The sequence below is a fragment of the Microcaecilia unicolor genome, chromosome 3, assembly GCF_901765095.1.
Source record: "Microcaecilia unicolor chromosome 3, aMicUni1.1, whole genome shotgun sequence".
In the NCBI taxonomy this organism is placed as follows: Eukaryota; Metazoa; Chordata; class Amphibia; order Gymnophiona; family Siphonopidae; genus Microcaecilia; species Microcaecilia unicolor.
This window is the reverse complement of record NC_044033.1, coordinates 209,892,537-209,910,564: the sequence shown is the minus strand read 5'-3', so window position 1 is coordinate 209,910,564 and position 18,028 is coordinate 209,892,537. Positions and strand designations below refer to the sequence as shown.

At 50.9% G+C, this 18,028-nt stretch overlaps 1 protein-coding gene across 1 annotated transcript in view; it reads left to right on the top strand.

Moving 5' to 3' along the window:
* Positions 1–18,028, top strand: part of PRRC2A (proline rich coiled-coil 2A) — a 215,053-nt gene that overhangs the window by 65,212 nt on the left and 131,813 nt on the right. Inside the window, exons 3-4 of the mRNA XM_030197354.1 lie at positions 4,264–4,441; positions 17,685–17,784. Of these exons, the coding sequence (XP_030053214.1) occupies positions 4,264–4,441; positions 17,685–17,784 (278 nt within the window). The remainder of the gene's footprint in view (positions 1–4,263; positions 4,442–17,684; positions 17,785–18,028) is intronic.

Genomic DNA, 18,028 nt, shown 5'->3' with positions numbered 1-18,028 from the left:
AAATTCTGCCGGCGCTCCCTCCCGCTTCGTGCGGCAGTAGGGCAGCTTTGTACCCCTCCCGCTTCGGCGGTGTTAGGGTCAGTCAGCTCCTCCCGCGGTTGCGGTTGCAGGATAAGCCAGATCCCCCCGCATCTGGCGGGTGTGGTGTCCCTCCCCCGCTCCGCGGGGATGAGCTGGACGGATTCCCCTCCCCCACTTGTGTGGGGATGAGCTGGGTTAATTCCCCTCCCCCGTTTCGGCGGTGGTGAGCTGGGCAGAGTGTCCCTTTGTGGGTGTAATTCTCTAAGTGCTGAGTCCTGCGGATGGAGCTTTGATATCGACATACTGAGGAAATCCAGATCCTCCAGGGTAGCATTTTCTGAAATGCTACCTGTGCCACGCGCAGGGCCCAAGAGACAGGCAGAGCTCCAGAGTCTCAATGCGTGGATGAGACGATGGTGCAGGGAGGAGGGCTTTAGATTTGTTAGGAACTGGGCAACATTCTGGGGAAGGGGGATCCTATTCCGAAAGGATGGGCTCCATCTTAACCAGAGTGGGACCAGGCTGCTGGCATCGGCGTTTAAGAAGGAGATAGAGCAGCTTTTAAACTAGAAATGGGGGGAAGGCCGACAGTCGCTCAAAAGAGCATGGTTCGGGATAAGGTATCTTTCAAAGATATCACCATAACAGGGAAGATAGAGTATCCTGATAGTGAGGTTGCAAAAGAGATTGTAGTAGATCGGGTATCTTTAAATAACAATAAAAATCAGACAAAAGATTGCCAATTAATACTGTCAAGTACTAAGCATGATGTACTTAGGAACAACAAACATAGTTTGAAATGTCTATATGCGAATGCCAGGAGCCTAAGAAATAAGATGGGGGAGTTGGAATATATTGCACTAAATGAAAAATTAGATATAATAGGCATCTCTGAGACCTGGTGGAAGGAGGATAACCAGTGGGACACTGTCATACCGGGGTACAAATTATATCGTAGTGATAGGGTGAATTGGATTGGTGGAGGGGTAGCATTGTATATTAACGAGAGCCTTGAATCAATAGATTGAAAATTCTGCAGGAAACAAAACACTCCTTGGAATCACTGTGGATTGAAATTCCATGTGCAAAGGGGAAAAGGATAGTGATAGGAGTGTACTACCGTCCGCCTGGCCAGGACGAACAGACGGATGCGGAAATGTTAAAGGAAATCAGGGACGCAAACAAACTGGGCAACACAATAATAATGGGGGATTTCAATTACCCGCATATAGACTGGGTTAATGTAACATCTGTACACGCAAGGGACATAAGATTTCTTGATGAAATCAAGGACAGCTTCATGGAACAGCTAGTTCAGGAGCCGACAAGAGAAGGAAAAATACTAGACTTAGTCCTTAGTGGTGCTCATGATCTAGTGCAGGGGGTAACGATACGAGGGCCGCTTGATAACAGTGATCATAATATGATCGGTTTTGATATTGGCATTGAAGGAAGTGAAACTAGGAAATCAAGTACGCTAGCGTTTAACTATAGAAAAGGTGATTACGACAAAATGAGAAAAATGGTGAAAAAAAGACTGAAAGGAGCAGCTCGCAGAGTAAAAAACTTGCATCAGGCGTGGATGCTATTTAAAAACACCATCCTGGAGGTTCAGGACAAATATATTCCACGTATTAGAAAAAAGGGAAAAAAGACTAAACGTCAGCCGGCGTGGCTAAACAGTAAGATAAAGGAAATCATTAGAGCCAAAAAACAATCCTTCAGAAAGTGGAGAAGAGAACCAACTGAAAGTAACAGGATAGATCATAAGGAATGCCAAGCCAAATGCAAAGCGGAGATAAGGAGGGCAAAAAAGGACTTTGAGAAGAAATTAGCGTTGGAAGCAAAAATACATAGTAAAAATTTTTTTAGATACATTAAAAGCAGGAAACCGGCCAAAGAGTCGGTTGGGCCGCTGGACGAAAATGGTGTTAAAGGGGCGATCAAGGAGGACAAAGCCGTAGCGGAGAAATTAAATGAATTCTTTGCTTCGGTCTTCACCGAGGAGGATTTGGGGGGGACACCGGTGCCGGAAAGAATATTTGAAGCGGGGGAGTCGGAGAAACTAAACAAATTCTCTGTAACCTTGGAGGATGTAATGGGTCAGTTCAGCAAGCTGAAGAGTAGTAAATCACCGGGACCTGATGGTATTCATCCCAGAGTATTAATAGAACTAAAAAATGAACTTGCGGAGCTACTGTTAGAAATATGCAATCTGTCCCTAAAATCGAGTGTAGTACCGGAAGACTGGAGGGTAGCCAATGTTACTCCGATTTTTAAGAAGGGTTCCAGAGGAGATCCGGGAAATTATAGACCGGTGAGTCTGACGTCGGTGCCGGGCAAGATGGTGGAGGCTATTATTAAGAATAAAATTGCAGAGCATATACAAAAACATGGACTGATGAGACAAAGTCAGCACGGATTTAGTGAAGGGAAGTCTTGCCTCACCAATCTAATGCATTTTTTTGAGGGGGTAAGCAAACATGTGGACAATGGGGAGCCGGTTGATATTGTATATCTGGATTTTCAGAAGGCGTTTGACAAAGTGCCGCACGAAAGACTCCTGAAGAAATTGCAGAGTCATGGAATCGGAGGTAGGGTATTATTATGGATTAAGAACTGGTTGAAAGATAGGAAGCAGAGAGTAGGATTGCGTGGCCAGTATTCTCAGTGGAGGAGGGTAGTTAGTGGGGTCCCGCAGGGGTCTGTGCTGGGTCCATTGCTTTTTAATGTATTTATAAATGACCTAGAGATGGGAATAACTAGTGAGGTAATTAAATTCGCCGATGACACAAAATTATTCAGGGTCGTCAAGTCGCAGGAGGAATGTGAACGATTACAGGAGGACCTTGCGAGACTGGGAGAATGGGCGTGCAAGTGGCAGATGAAGTTCAATGTTGACAAGTGCAAAGTGATGCATGTGGGTAAGAGGAACCCGAATTATAGCTACGTCTTGCAAGGTTCCGCGTTAGGAGTTACGGATCAAGAAAGGGATCTGGGTGTCGTCGTCGATGATACGCTGAAACCTTCTGCTCAGTGTGCTGCTGCGGCTAGGAAAGCGAATAGAATGTTGGGTGTTATTAGGAAGGGTATGGAGTCCAGGTGTGCGGATGTTATAATGCCGTTGTATCGCTCCATGGTGCGACCGCACCTGGAGTATTGTGTTCAGTACTGGTCTCCGTATCTCAAAAAAGATATAGTAGAATTGGAAAAGGTACAGCGAAGGGCGACGAAAATGATAGTGGGGATGGGACGACTTTCCTATGAAGAGAGGCTGAGAAGGCTAGGGCTTTTCAGCTTGGAGAAGAGACGGCTGAGGGGAGATATGATAGAAGTGTATAAAATAATGAGTGGAATGGATCGGGTGGATGTGAAGCGACTGTTCACGCTATCCAAAAATACTAGGACTAGAGGGCATGAGCTGAAGCTACAGTGTGGTAAATTTAAAACGAATCGGAGAAAATTTTTCTTCACCCAACGTGTAATTAGACTCTGGAATTCGTTGCCGGAGAACGTGGTACGGGCGGTTAGCTTGACGGAGTTTAAAAAGGGGTTAGATGGATTCCTAAAGGACAAGTCCATAGACCGCTATTAAATGGACTTGGAAAAATTCCGCATTTTTAGGTATAACTTGTCTGGAATGTTTTTACGTTTGGGGAGCGTGCCAGGTGCCCTTGACCTGGATTGGCCACTGTCGGTGACAGGATGCTGGGCTAGATGGACCTTTGGTCTTTCCCAATATGGCACTACTTATGTACTTATGTACTTATGAGTTTCCGGCAGCACATGACCACATATAGGGAGGCAAAAGTTTGCTCTCTATCTCCTCCTGCTGGTAGATGGACACAACCCACCAGTCTATGGATTGATCAGCTATGATTAATGGAAAGAAAACTATCAGGTATGATACATAATTTTACCTTATCTGGGTTTTTTTTAAATTTGACTTTAGTACCCTACACTTCATGTATTTTTGTATGATGTATTTCTTATCTAGCTGTTTTTTATTTGAGGATGTAAACCGCACTGGACCTGTTTGGGGAAGGGTGACTGTATATAAGTATATATTGACATTGACATTAACCATAAACCACATATTCAGTTTTGTGTTCCAGTGTCACTGCAGTAAAACATGTAAAAAGAATGAAAAAGCTATTGAGGTGTTCTCAGATAGGGATATTGTATTTTGCATTCTAATCTCTTCTGTTCTCTCCCCCCTCCCCCCAATATGGGGCCATACAGTCACCCCTCGTCATGGCTTGCAGAGTCTTGGGAAAGTTGCCATTGCCCGGCGAATGCCACCCCCTGCCAATCTGCCTAGCTTGAAAGCGGAGAACAAAGGCAATGACCCAAACGTTTCATTAGTACCTAAAGACGGAACAGGATGGGCAAGCAAGCAGGAAACGCCAGACCCCAAGAGGTGAGCACCCCCCCCCCCCCCCCCCCCCAAAAAAAAAAAATTGTCTAACACTCAAATTACCATGCATATGTATTGAAGTATAACTGAAACACTGGCCTGTGATGGCTAATGCCATTGACTTCTGGTTGGCCCAGCTGCTGCGGAAACTGTTCACAAACTGGTTGGGGTTTTTTTCTCCCTAAGATGCTTTGGTATAAAGCAGGGAGTCCAGTAGCTTCACATTGTTTGTTCTTCATTGTATAGGGAAATGTAATGGGCAGTTCCCCTATGTGGAGAACTCGGGTTTTAGGGGATGGGAAGGTCTGGGGTTTTGGGTTGCTCGTTAGATGGGTTATCTGGGGATGAGGTCAACTGGACTCTTATCTGTTAGTTAACTGTTTTAAGCTGAGGGGAGTTAGTGGGTGGACAACTAGGATTCCTCAGCGACCCTCCAGACCGGTCAAGACGCGTGGGTTATGTACTCCGACCAGCAGAGGGAGACTGAGAAAATACTAATTGAGGGCTCTCAGAGTCGGATTGTCTAATTCCTGGTGAGGATCCCTCCGTGGTCCGCATTTTTCATAGGGACGAACTCGCAGAGCTTATAGACCAGGTGACGTCCACTCTTAAAATTGAGCAGGCAGAGATTCCCGCAGGAGAGGGTAGACGGATGGATCCTTTGGTTAAGGGAATTCAGCATAAAGCGCGGTCTTTTCCCTCTGCTGGTAGGACCGGTATGGAGAGTCTAGAGGAAAGAAAATTAGCAGGTAAGATCTAATTTCACCTTTCTCTGGGACTAGGTATTGCCAAGGCTACACCCTTCTGGGGGGGAGGGGGAACACTGGCTGGGACATCCCTCCTGGAACTTGGATATTAGAAGTATTTACTTGGTTCTCTTGCTATGGTGAAAATAGTAATGTCTAAATACCTAAAAAGTTTGAAATATAGGTTTTCCGGGTGTCTCACCTTGTAATTTCCAGGGTTACATAACCATAATCGTTTAAAATAAATCGATTAGGAACCTCAAACCTCCTAATAGGGAATACACAGCAAAGAAGTTTGCACCTTCCACTATTTTCTTCAGGAGTAGGATACTATCACCGGTTCCAATAAAGAGAAGAAAAAAGAGAGAAAAACTCTGATCGCAAAAACTCATATATACATGAGAAAAACGAATGGTACAAAAACTCTCCTTCCTCTTATCTCCCTTTATTACTAGAAATTAACAAAATGAAACACCTCCCCTCAAAACCCTCAAACCGGTAATAAACCCGGTATATCTTAAAAAATCCCAAACTAACATCACATTCAAGCCTAAACCAATCCTATTGAAAACCCCGTTTTAAAGTGAGAAAGAGTCCATACAGTGTCTTTCAAATAACTGACAGTCACTTATCTTCTCATTTAATCCTTCCGACTAGGTTAGTAGTAATGTAGATCAGGGTTGAAGATCGTGTAGTTGGATTCATCTGTTTTAGTCTGAAAAATTGACACCATCCCGTATCTCCCTTCAACAAGTGCGCCTTGTTTCGCCAATCAAGCGTCTTTCCACCGGCGCCATCTTGTTAGTGCATGCAATAAAGTTTTATGGACTGTTTTGTGATGCTGAGAAGTCCGTGCCAAGATTCACTGGAGTGCCCTTCCTGAAGCAGCCTATTGATTGGCGAAACAAGGCGCACTTCCTCCACGACCCTCCAGACCAGTCAAGACGCGTGGGTTATGTCCTCCTACCAGCAGAGGGAGACTGAGAAACACTGAGCTTTTGAATACTGTATATATAACCTGTGCAGTACATCCACTAGCCAGTATTTTCTCAGTCTCAGCAGAGGTAGAAGGACAGCCTGTGCAGTCTTCAATAGTCTGGTGAGGTAGTTTGGATACTAGGTCACGGGGACTGGTTGGTTTCCTGACCATTTTCTGTTTCTTGACATACCCTGTACGTGTGTTTAAAAAAAAAAAAAAAAAAAAAATCATTATAAGTGCTTCAGGGCCCTGGGTCCGGTGGGGCCCAGTGTTTTCCCCCTGGGGTGTCACACCTATTTTGGGTCCCTCCCCCTATGCTGCTCTGTTTGAGAACCTGGCAGCTTTGTGCCTCGGCTGCTTTCCTGGTACTGTAGCCTTGAGTGCCTCACAATTATCAGCTGCCAATTTGATGTTCCTGTTTCTTTAAGGGCAACAGTGAATTTTCTCCTGCTTGGAACGAACGGAGTTTCAGCTCTTTGTTAGAGCGTGAGAGCAGCGCGAGTGTGTTGAGTGAGTGAAAGCATTTTGGGTCCGGCTCGCACGGCATTGTTTTTTGTTTTGCCCTTGTGTTTGGATGGCGGGCAAACTGTTCCGGTGTCGCACGCGCCGCGGTGTGGAATCCCTGGGAGCTCAGTGCCGTCTTTGTGGCGAACCGAAGCAGGTGGCAGCGGCTCCCCCCGAGTTAACTGCGGAGGTCCCGGCAGTTTCGGGAGTTGCTGGGGCAGTGGGGACGCCGCTCGGGACATCGTCGGCGGTTCCGGTTTTGGCGGGAATGTCCGCCATTTTGTCAGCGGCGCGCACTGCGGAATCAGCGGTTTTTGGGCCCGCTTCCCCCGTTTTGGTCGCAAAAGGCCCGTCTGAGGCTCCTGGAGGGGTTGGTTTCCCCCCTGAGTTTGTGTGGACCCCCTATCAGGCATGGAGGACGGGACCCCCCCCAATTGGAGGAGGGGGCTAGTACCTCGTTGGCAAAAAGACCACGGGTGGATTGGTCAGAGGACGGGGAGTTTTTTTTCTCCGGGTGGTTCTGTCGGAGCGCTTAGTGAATTGGGGGATCCAGAGGGGTTTGAAGGCTCGCAGGATGCGGAGTGCTTAATTCCTGGTGAGGATCTCTCGGTGGTTCGTATTTTTCACATGGATGAGCTGTCTGAGCTTATAGATCAGGTGTCGGCCACCCTTAAGTTTGATCAGCCAGAGGTAGCCATGGGGGAGGCTAGACAGGTGGATCCCTTAGTTAAAGGTATCCAGAGGAAAGCCCGGTCCTTCCCCATGAACAAGGATCTCCGGGATATGGTTTTTCAGGAGTGGAATGTTCCGGATGCGCCATGTAAAGTCGTGAAAGCCATGGCGAGGCTTTATCCTCTTCCGCAGGAGGATAGAGATTCCTTTAAGGCTCCCACAGTGGATGCCGTGGTGACAGGAGTTACTAAAGCCACGGCAATCCCGGTAGACGGAGGTACCTCTCTCCGTGACCCCCAGGATAGGAGTCTGGAATCATTTCTCAAGTGTAGTTTTGATCTGTCAGCTCTCGCCTTGCAGGCCTCGGTGTGTGGGGGCCTGGTAGCTCAAGCGTGTTTTCGCTGGGCCGAGAAGCTTCTGGATGATTCGGTGGATGTTGGTTCCTCGGGGGTCCAGGAGTTAGCCAAGCTGGAGATGGGATCGTCCTTTTTGTCGGACGCTCTTTATGATTTATTGCTTGCTTCGGCAAAGAATATGGCTATGGTAGTGGGGGCGCGTAGGGCCCTTTGGTTGCGCGGTTGGGTCGCGGACGCGGCCTCTAAGGCTAAGCTGTGTTCTCTTCCCTTCAAGGGGTCCATGCTTTTTGGTGAGGAATTGGATAAGTTGGTGAAAGGTCTCAGTGATGCCAAGGCCCCTCGGCTTCCGGATTTTCGTCCCAAGGCGGCTTCCAGGGGTACTTCCTCCCGAGGTCGGTTTAAGGAGGCTCGTCGGTATAGGCCAGGGAGGTCTAGTGGGGCTCCTAGAGGTCGGTTCTTCCAGTGCACCCAGTCCTTTTGTGGGAATCGTTGCGGAGGGCGTGACTTTTCCACGGGAGGTCAGGTTTTGGGGCGTAATGCACAATGAAGGTGTGTGGGCCCAGGCTCTGGTTCGGGTAGGGGATCGTCTGAGTCTTTTTTTTTTTTTTTTACCAGAACTGGGCCCAAATCACTTCAGATCAGTGGGTTCTCGAGGTGGTTCGAGACGGCTATGCCCTGGAGTTCGACAGTTCGCCTCCCGAAAGGTTCTTGGAGTCCCCTTGTCATTCGAGGCTCAAGCGGGCAGCAGTGCGGGACACTTTGGCTCGTCTGATCAGGCTGGGGGCGGTTCCCCTCGCTCAGCGCGGCTCGGGCTGCTATTCGATCTATTTTGTGGTCCCAAAGAAGGAGGATGCCTTTCGGCCTATCTTAGATCTAAAGAGGGTCAATGCAGCTCTCAAGGTTCCCTCGTTTCGCATGGAAACGTTGCAGTCGGTCATTGTCGCAGTTCAGGATGGAGAGTTTTTAACGTCTTTGGATTTGACGGAAGCTTATCTCCACATTCCTATTCGTGCCGCTCATCAGCGATTTCTTCGCTTTTCGGTATTAGGGAAGCACTTTCAGTTCTGTGCTCTACCTTTCGGACTAGCAACGGCTCCCCGAACGTTTTTCAAAGTTATGTTGGTAGTGGCGGCGGCTTTGCGGAGGCAGGGTGTTCTGGTGCACCCATACCTGGACGATTGGCTGATTCAGGCCAAGTCCAGGTCGGAGAGCGAGATGGCTACTGCTCGAGTGGTTCAGTTTCTTCAGTCTCTGGGCTGGGTAGTGAACTTCGGCAAGAGTCATCTGGTGCCGTCGCAGTCTCTGGAATATCTGGGGGTGCTTTTCGATACCAAGAAGGGTCGAGTATTCTTGCCGGGTCCCCGCATTCGCAAGTTGCAGGGTCAGATTCGTCGGTTTCTGGCGGACTCAGCACTGACGGCCCGGGAGTATCTGCAAGTCCTGGGGTTGATGGCGGCCACCATAGAGGTAGTTCCGTGGGCCCGGGTGCACATGCGGCAGTTGCAGTTAGCTCTTCTCAGTCGTTGGTCACCACTGAGTCAGGAGTTGGACATTCGTCTTCAGCTGGCAGTAATCCCTCGCCTCAATCTCCGGTGGTGGCTAGACACAGGCAATCTGGAAAAGGGAATGCCGTTGGAGGCCCCGCAGTGGGTGGTCCTCGTCACAGACGCCAGCTGGTAGGCGAGCATAACCCAAGTGTCTTAAACGGTCTGGAGGATCTAGAGGAAAATTAGGAGGTAAGGCCTAATTTCACCTTCCCCCCAGTAGCTCTATGCTCTATAGACCTTGCAACTGCATCTATTGCAGAAGGACTTGAAAAGCATTTCTCCGAGGACAAGCAGGCTGCTTGTTCTCACTGATGGGTTGACGTCCTCGGCAGCCCCCTCCATCGGAAAGTTTACTAGCAAAGGCCTTTGCTAGTCCTCGCGCGCCCATGCGCACCGCGCATGCGCGGCCGTCTTCCCGCCCGAAACCGGCTCGAGCCGGCCAGTCTTCTTTCGTCTGCACTCGGTACGGTCGTGTTACGCCGTTCGTGCCCCAGAGAGTCGACCTCGCGCGTCCTTTTCGACGTGTTTTTGTCCTTTTTTCCTTGGAAAAAGTTCGGGAAGCGCTCCGGTAGTGTTACGGAAGACCCTTTCGGGTTTTCTGCCCTTCCCGTATTTCTTAGTTTTTGCCCCGTAAGTTTTCTTTCGTTGTCGGGGTAGGCCTCTTTTGGCCTCGGTCGAGATTTTTCTCCCTCTAAATTTTGGTGCTTCAATTTTCGCCATTTCGGCTTTTGATTTCGCCGGCGTGATTTTTCCGCCCATGACATCGAAGCCTTCCAGCGGCTTCAAGAAGTGCACCCAGTGCGCCCAGGTAATCTCGCTCACTGATAGGCACTCTGCGTGTCTTCAGTGTCTAGGGGCCCAGCACCGCCCTCAGAACTGCAGTCTGTGTTCCCTGTTACAAAGGCGGACTCAGGTAGCGAGATTACCCAGTGGAACGTTTTGTTCTCGGGCTCTTCGTCGGCATCGGCACCGGAGGCATCGAGTGCATCGACGTCGTCAGCGTCCGGACCATCTTCCTTGGCTGCCGCTCCATCGACTGCATCGAGGCATCGGACCTCTGCATCGGCGCCGAGGCATCGGGCGACTGTATCGACGTCGGTGGTACCGAGACTTCGTCTGCTGATGTCGTCGGACGGAGGTGCATCGTCAGGAGTGCAGGTGAGGGCTGTCCATTCCCCTGCTGGTGGCGGTGAGCCTTCGGGTGGGTCTCCTCCTACCCTGAGGGCTCCTGCGGTACAGCCCCCCCGGGATCGACCCTCTTCGGTCTCGGCCCCGAAGAAGCGACGGATGGATTCTACGTCCTCCTCGTCGGTGCCGGGGAGCTCCGGTGACATGCTTTGGAAGAAGTCGAAGAAGCATCGACACCGGTCTCCTCCCCATGTCGGCACCGAGAGCTCTGGGTCGCCGAGGGATTCGGCACCCAGCAGGCATAGGCACCGAGAGGACCGCTCACCCTCTGTTCAGGAGGTGTCGATGCGCTCCACTCTGGACAGCCCGGAACAGCCTCCTCGCCCGGAACAGGTTCTGACGTCGACGCCTGCATCGGCCTCTCAGCCTTTCTCTGCAGCCGCTCTAAACGAGAGCCTCCGGGCCGTTCTCCCAGAGATTCTGGGAGAGCTATTGCGCCCTACCCCTCCGGTACCGGCGGTGCTTGCGCCTCCGGTACCGTCGAGCGTGGCGCCGGCTGGCCCATCACCCAGGTTGAGGTCCCCGACGTCGGTACCGCGTGCGGTGCCGACCGCGGCCACCTCCCAGGAAGGCTCCCCGACTACGTCGGCGGAGGGAGCTTCGCCGATGCGGGCGAGGGAGTCTACCTCTCGACGCCCCCACCGTGGACGGGGTTCCACCGAGTCAAGCAGGGCGAGGTTGCAGACACAGGTTCGGGAACTTGTGTCTGACACCGAGGGTGAGGCCTCGTGGGAGGAAGAGGAGGACCCCAGATATTTCTCTGACGAGGAGTCTGAGGGTCTTCCTTCTGATCCCACTCCCTCTCCTGAGAGACAGCTTTCTCCTCCCGAGAGTCTGTCTTTTGCTTCCTTTGTCCGGGAGATGTCTACGGCCATCCCCTTCCCGGTGGTTGTGGAGGACGAGCCCAGGGCTGAAATGTTTGAGCTCCTGGACTATCCTTCTCCACCTAAGGAAGCGTCCACTGTTCACTTGCACCATGTCCTGAAAAAGACATTGCTTGCGAACTGGACCAAGCCACTAAGTAATCCCCACATTCCCAAGAAGATTGAGTCCCAGTACCGGATCCATGGGGACCAAGAGCTGATGCGCACTCAGTTGCCTCATGACTCTGGAGTTGTGGATCTGGCCCTAAAGAAGGCTAAGAGTTCGAGGGAGCATGCTTCGGCGCCCCCGGGCAAAGACCCTAGAACCTTAGACTCCTTTGGGAGGAAGGCCTACCATTCTTCTATGCTCGTGGCCAAGATCCAGTCTTACCAGCTCTACACGAGCATACACATGCGGAACAATGTGCGGCAGTTGGCGGGCTTGGTTGATGCTCTTCCCCCTGAGCAAGCCAAGCCTTTTCAGGAGGTGGTCAGGCAGCTGAAGGCGTGCAGAAAATTCCTGGCCAGAGGAGTTTATGACACTTTTGATGTTGCGTCCAGGGCCGCTGCTCAAGGTGTGGTGATGCGCAGGCTCTCATGGCTGCGTGCCGCCGACCTGGAGAATAGACTCCAGCAGCGGATTGCGGACTCGCTTTGCCGTGCGGACAACATTTTTGGAGAAAAAGTCGAGCAGGTGGTAGTCTCTCCACCAGCGGGACACCGCATTCGACAAGTTCTCCCGCCGGCAGCCTTCAGCCTCTACCTCTACAGGTAGAAGATTTTTCGGGGGAAGGAAGACTGGTCCCTATGCTTCTGGTAAGCGTAGGTACAATCCTCCTTCCCGACAGCCTGCGGCCCAGGCTAAGCCCCAGCGCGCTCGCTCTCGTCAGCAGCGTGTGCCTCAGCAAGGCCCCGCGGCTCCCCAGCAAAAGCAAGGGGCGAGCTTTTGACTGGCTCCAGCAGAGCATAGCCGACATCCAAGTGTCAGTGCCGGGCGACCTGCCGGTCGGGGGGAGGTTGAAAGCTTTTCACCAAAGATGGCCTCTCATAACCTCCGACCAGTGGGTTCTGCAAATAGTCCGGCAAGGATACACCCTCAATTTGGCCTCAAAACCTCCAAATTGTCCACCGGGAGCTCAGTCTTACAGCTTCCAGCACAAGCAGGTACTTGCAGAGGAACTCTCCGCCCTTCTCAGTGCCAATGCGGTCGAGTCCGTGCCATCCGGGCAAGAAGGGCTGGGATTCTATTCCAGGTACTTCCTTGTGGAAAAGAAAACAGGGGGGATGCGTCCCATCCTAGACCTAAGGGCCCTGAACAAATATCTCGTAAAAGAAAAGTTCAGGATGCTTTCCCTGGGCACCCTTCTCCCCATGATTCAGCAAAACGATTGGCTATGCTCTCTGGACTTGAAGGATGCCTACACACACATCCCGATACTGCCAGCTCACAGACAGTATCTGCGATTTCAGTTGGGCACACGCCACTTCCAGTACTGTGTGCTACCCTTTGGGCTCGCCTCTGCTCCCAGGGTGTTCACAAAGTGCCTAGCTGTGGTAGCAGCGGCACTTCGCAGGCTGGGGGTGCACGTGTTCCCATATCTCGACGATTGGCTGGTGAAGAAAACATCCGAGGCAGGAGCCCTGCAGTCCATGCAGATGACTATTCGCCTCCTGGAGCTACTGGGGTTTGTGATAAATTACCCAAAGTCCCATCTTCTCCCAGTGCAGAAACTCGAATTCATAGGAGCCCTGCTGGATTCTCGGACTGCTCGCGCCTATCTCCCAGAGGCGAGAGCCAACAACTTGTTGTCCCTCGTCTCGTGGGTGCGTGCGTCCCAGCAGATCACAGCTCGGCAGATGTTGAGATTGCTGGGCCACATGGCCTCCACAGTTCATGTGACTCCCATGGCCCGCCTTCACATGCGATCTGCTCAATGGACCCTAGCCTCCCAGTGGTATCAGGCCGCTGGGGGACTAGAGGACGTGATCCACCTGTCCACGAGTTTTTCTCAAATCCCTGTATTGGTGGACGATTTGCTCCAATTTGACTCTGGGACGTCCCTTCCAAATTCCTCAGCCACAAAAAGTGCTGACCACGGATGCGTCTCTCCTGGGATGGGGAGCTCATGTCGATGGGCTTCACACCCAAGGAAGTTGGTCCCTCCAAAAACGCGATCTACAGATCAATCTTCTGGAGTTGCGAGCGATCTGGAACGCTCTGAAGGCTTTCAGAGATCGGCTGTCCCACCAAATTATCCAAATTCAGAGACAACCAGGTTGCCATGTACTATGTCAACAAGCAGGGGGGCACCGGATCTCGCCCCCTGTGTCAGGAAGCCGTCAGCATGTGGCTCTGGGCTCGCCGTCTCGGCATGGTGCTCCAAGCCACATATCTGGCAGGCGTAAACAACAGTCTGGCCGACAGGTTGAGCAGAATTATGCAACCTCACGAGTGGTCGCTCAATTCCAGGGTAGTGCGACAGATCTTCCAAGCGTGGGGCACCCCCTTGGTGGATCTCTTCGCATCTCGAGCGAACCACAAAGTCCCTCAGTTCTGTTCCAGGCTTCAGGCCTCCGGCAGACTAGCATCGGATGCCTTCCTCCTGGATTGGGGGGAGGGCCTGCTGTATGCTTATCCTCCCATACCTCTGGTGGGGAAGACTTTGTTGAAACTCAAGCAAGACTGAGGCACCATGATTCTGATTGCTCCTTTTTGGCCGCGTCAGATCTGGTTCCCCCTTCTTCTGGAGTTATCCTCCGAAGAACCGTGGAGATTGGAGTGTTTTCCGACCCTCATCACACAGGACGAGGGGGCGCTTCTGCATCCCAACCTCCAGTCTCTGGCTCTCACGGCCTGGATGTTGAGGGCGTAGACTTTGCCTCTTTGGGTCTGTCAGAGGGTGTCTCCCGCATCTTGCTTGCTTCCAGGAAAGACTCCACTAAGAGAAGTTACTTCTTCCATTGGAGGAGGTTTGCCGTCTGGTGTGACAGCAAGGCCCTAGATCCTCGCTCTTGTCCTACACAGACCCTGCTTGAATACCTTCTGCACTTGTCTGAGTCTGGCCTCAAGACCAACTCTGTAAGAGTTCACCTTAGTGCAATCAGTGCATACCATTACCGTGTGGAAGGTAAGCCGATCTCAGGACAGCCTTTAGTTGTTCGCTTCATGAGAGGTTTGCTTTTGTCAAAGCCCCCTGTCAAGCCTCCTACAGTGTCATGGGATCTCAATGTCGTTCTCACCCAGCTGATGAAACCTCCTTTTGAGCCACTGAATTCCTGCCATCTGAAGTACTTGACCTGGAAGGTCATTTTCTTGGTGGCAGTTACTTCAGCTCGTAGAGTCAGTGAGCTTCAGGCCCTGGTAGCCCAGGCCCCTTACACCAAATTTCATCATAACAGAGTAGTCCTCCGCACTCACCCTAAGTTCTTGCCAAAGGTCGTGTCGGAGTTCCATCTGAACCAGTCAATTGTCTTGCCAACATTCTTTCCCCGTCCTCATTCCTGCCCTGCTGAACGTCAGCTGCACACATTGGACTGCAAGAGAGCATTGGCCTTCTACCTGGAGCGGACACAGCCCCACAGACAGTCCGCCCAATTGTTTGTTTCTTTTGATCCCAATAGGAGGGGAGTGGCTGTAGGGAAACGCACCATATCCAATTGGCTAGCAGATTGCATTTCCTTCACTTACGCCCAGGCGGGGCTGGCCCTTGAGGGTCATGTCACGGCTCATAATGTTAGAGCCATGGCTGCGTCGGTAGCCCACTTGAAGTCAGCCTCTATTGAAGAAATTTGCAAAGCTGCGACGTGGTCATCTGTCCACACATTCACATCTCATTACTGCCTGCAGCAGGATACCCGACGCGACAGTCGGTTTGGGCAGTCAGTTCTTCAGAACCTGTTTGGGCTTTAGGATCCAACTCCACCCCCCGAGGGCCCTGTTTGTTCTGTTCCAGGCTGCACTCTCAGTTAGTTGGTAAATTTTTTAGGTCAATCTCAGTTATGTCCTCGCCGTTGCGAGGTCCAATTGACCATGGTTGTTGTTTTGAGTGAGCCTGGGGGCTAGGGATACCCCATCAGTGAGAACAAGCAGCCTGCTTGTCCTCGGAGAAAGCGAATGCTACATACCTATAGAAGGTATTCTCCGAGGACAGCAGGCTGATTGTTCTCACAAACCCGCCCGCCTCCCTTTGGAGTTGAGTCTTCCCTTGAAGTGTATTGTCTTGCTACATACTGGACTGGCCGGCTCGAGCCGGTTTCGGGCGGGAAGACGGCCGCGCATAGCGCGGTGCGCATGGGCGCGCGAGGACTAGCAAAGGCCTTTGCTAGTAAACTTTCCGATGGAGGGGGCTGCCGAGGACGTCAACCCATCAGTGAGAACAATCAGCCTGCTGTCCTCGGAGAATACCTTCTACAGGTATGTAGCATTCTCTTTATCGCTTATTTAGTCGTTTCTGCTGAGCTCACAGGAAACCGAAGGTTACATTAGCCTATCTGTTTGGGCAGTTGGAATCTGGGGGGGGGGGGGGGGGGGGGAGGTGGACTGGGGCTCTACAATCAGGTGTGCTGACTGTATCATTTGGGAGATTGGTTCTGTTACTCTCAGACTCGCACCCCTTTAGAGTTAGAACACACTTATTTTGCCCCCTATAATTTTTATTCCCTGCTACATCATAGACCAACCCAGATACCTTGTCACTTAAAAGGGAGCATGTTGCTTTGTCCACTAAGGGAGGTGTGGGGTGTGCTGATTGGTAGCTTGGGAGGGAATCCACCAGGGTTTCACAATCCCACTTTTATTTTATGGGAGCAGCGAGGCATATCACTCTTGGAGCACCTGCTGGTGGGAGACAGTGACTTCCGTTTGAAGAGTTACAGACCTGAGTGGTAGTCACTTGGAGAAACCACTTTGCTTTTTCCCAAATTTACCGTATTTTTCGGACTATAAGACGCACCGGACCATAAGACGCACCTAGGTTTTAGAGGAGGGAAATAGGAAAAAAAAATGTTTTCCTTTTTCCCTCCTCTAAAACCTAGGTGCTCCGGTGCGTCTTGTCAGAGTTTGGGATCGCCCTCCCCTACTCACGTCACGCGATGTTCTCTGGTGGTCTAGTGACGTCGGGGCAGGAAAGAGCCCCCTCTTTCCTGCCCAGCGCGCTGCTCTCCGTCCTCCTGTATGTTGCCTGGCGGTCTCGGCGAGATTCAAAATGGCCGCAGAGAATTGAAGTCTCGGCGGCCATTTTGAATCTCGCCGAGACCGTCAGGCAACATACAGGAGGACGGAGAGCAGCGCGCTGGGCAGGAAAGAGGGGGCTCTTTCCTGCCCCGACGTCACTAGACCACCAGGGAACATCGCGTGACGTGAGTAGGGGAGGGCGATCCCGAAATCGGACCTCGCTACCTTCGGACTATAAGACGCACCCCCCATTTTCCTCCCAAATTTGGGGGGAAAAAAGTGCGTCTTATAGTCCGAAAAATACGGTAAGCACTATATAGCCTCTTTGAATAAATCACTTTTAGGCTGCCAATGGGGGGCCCAGCTATGGGATTTTTTTTCAGGAGATGTCAGATGCTGACGTTACAGTTTCGGTGCTTAACAAAACCCTTGAGAAGGAACCCCATAAAGATTTTACAACACTGAAGAGCAGATGGGCAGCCGACTCAAGAGCACCCTTGGCAGATTGGAATGCTGTGGCCACTCTGAGGAGCATCCCAGCTCTAACAATGGACGCAAGACTGAGAGAATGTGGGTATCAGGTGGTCCTTTGAGCTGACCCATGTGGGGGTACTCTCAGACCCTCTCTGCTGCTCCAAGTGTTGTCAATCTCCCCATTATTTATTTATTAACCATGTTTGGGATTTTTTTTTTTTTTTTTTTTGAATTGCCCTCAAATTTGTAATTTCTGGGCACTGATTAGGAGATTTTTGATTTGAATGTTGGGGCATGGGATGCAAGGTTCCTACTTGATAAGCCTCCGGCCTATTGACACTGGAGGAATCAGTTGCACCTTTTGGCAACTTGGGAGGCTATGTAGCTCTTTACATTGATTTAGAACCTTTATTTACAAATCTAAGCTCTTAGGGCCGTAGCCTGATTGTCAACATTTTATAAATGGTGAACATAATGTCCACTCTTGCTCCTGTTATCCAGTTGGCTTCTAGCATATGGAGGTGGGGTGGGGGCAACTTTATGAATGTTTGGGTTGATATGGTCTTGGGGGCCATCAGAGTCCAGGCCCTCTGAGACTTGCTTTGTATGTTTTAGAGGGAGGGGTGGCTGTTGGGGGAAAGTATGTAAAATTATGTTCTTTGTGGATTTGTTTGACGTGTTTTAATAAAAAAAATTTTCAAACATTAAAAAAAAAAGAAATACTGGCCTTCTCTCCTTCCACAGTACCGATGCATTGACAGTTCAGCTGCCGGAGTCGCAGCCGCTGCCGGCTACACAGACGCCTGTCTCAAACCCACCAAAACGACCCCCGATGACACAAGAGGTGAGGGCAGTATGCAGCTCAGGCTCGGAGGTGGGGAGGAAGTGTCAGCTGGTTCACTGTATGAAAGGTTCTTGTGCCCTGTGGGGAGTGTGATGACTTCATTGGAAGTTATTCTATTACGTAGCTTCCCACTATTCCAGAATCTGTGAGATAGTTGTGTCCATCATCCAGCAGGTAGATATAGAGTCTTGCATCCAGTCCATCTCCTCAGTATTTTCTGTCTCCAGCAGGTAGAAGGATACAC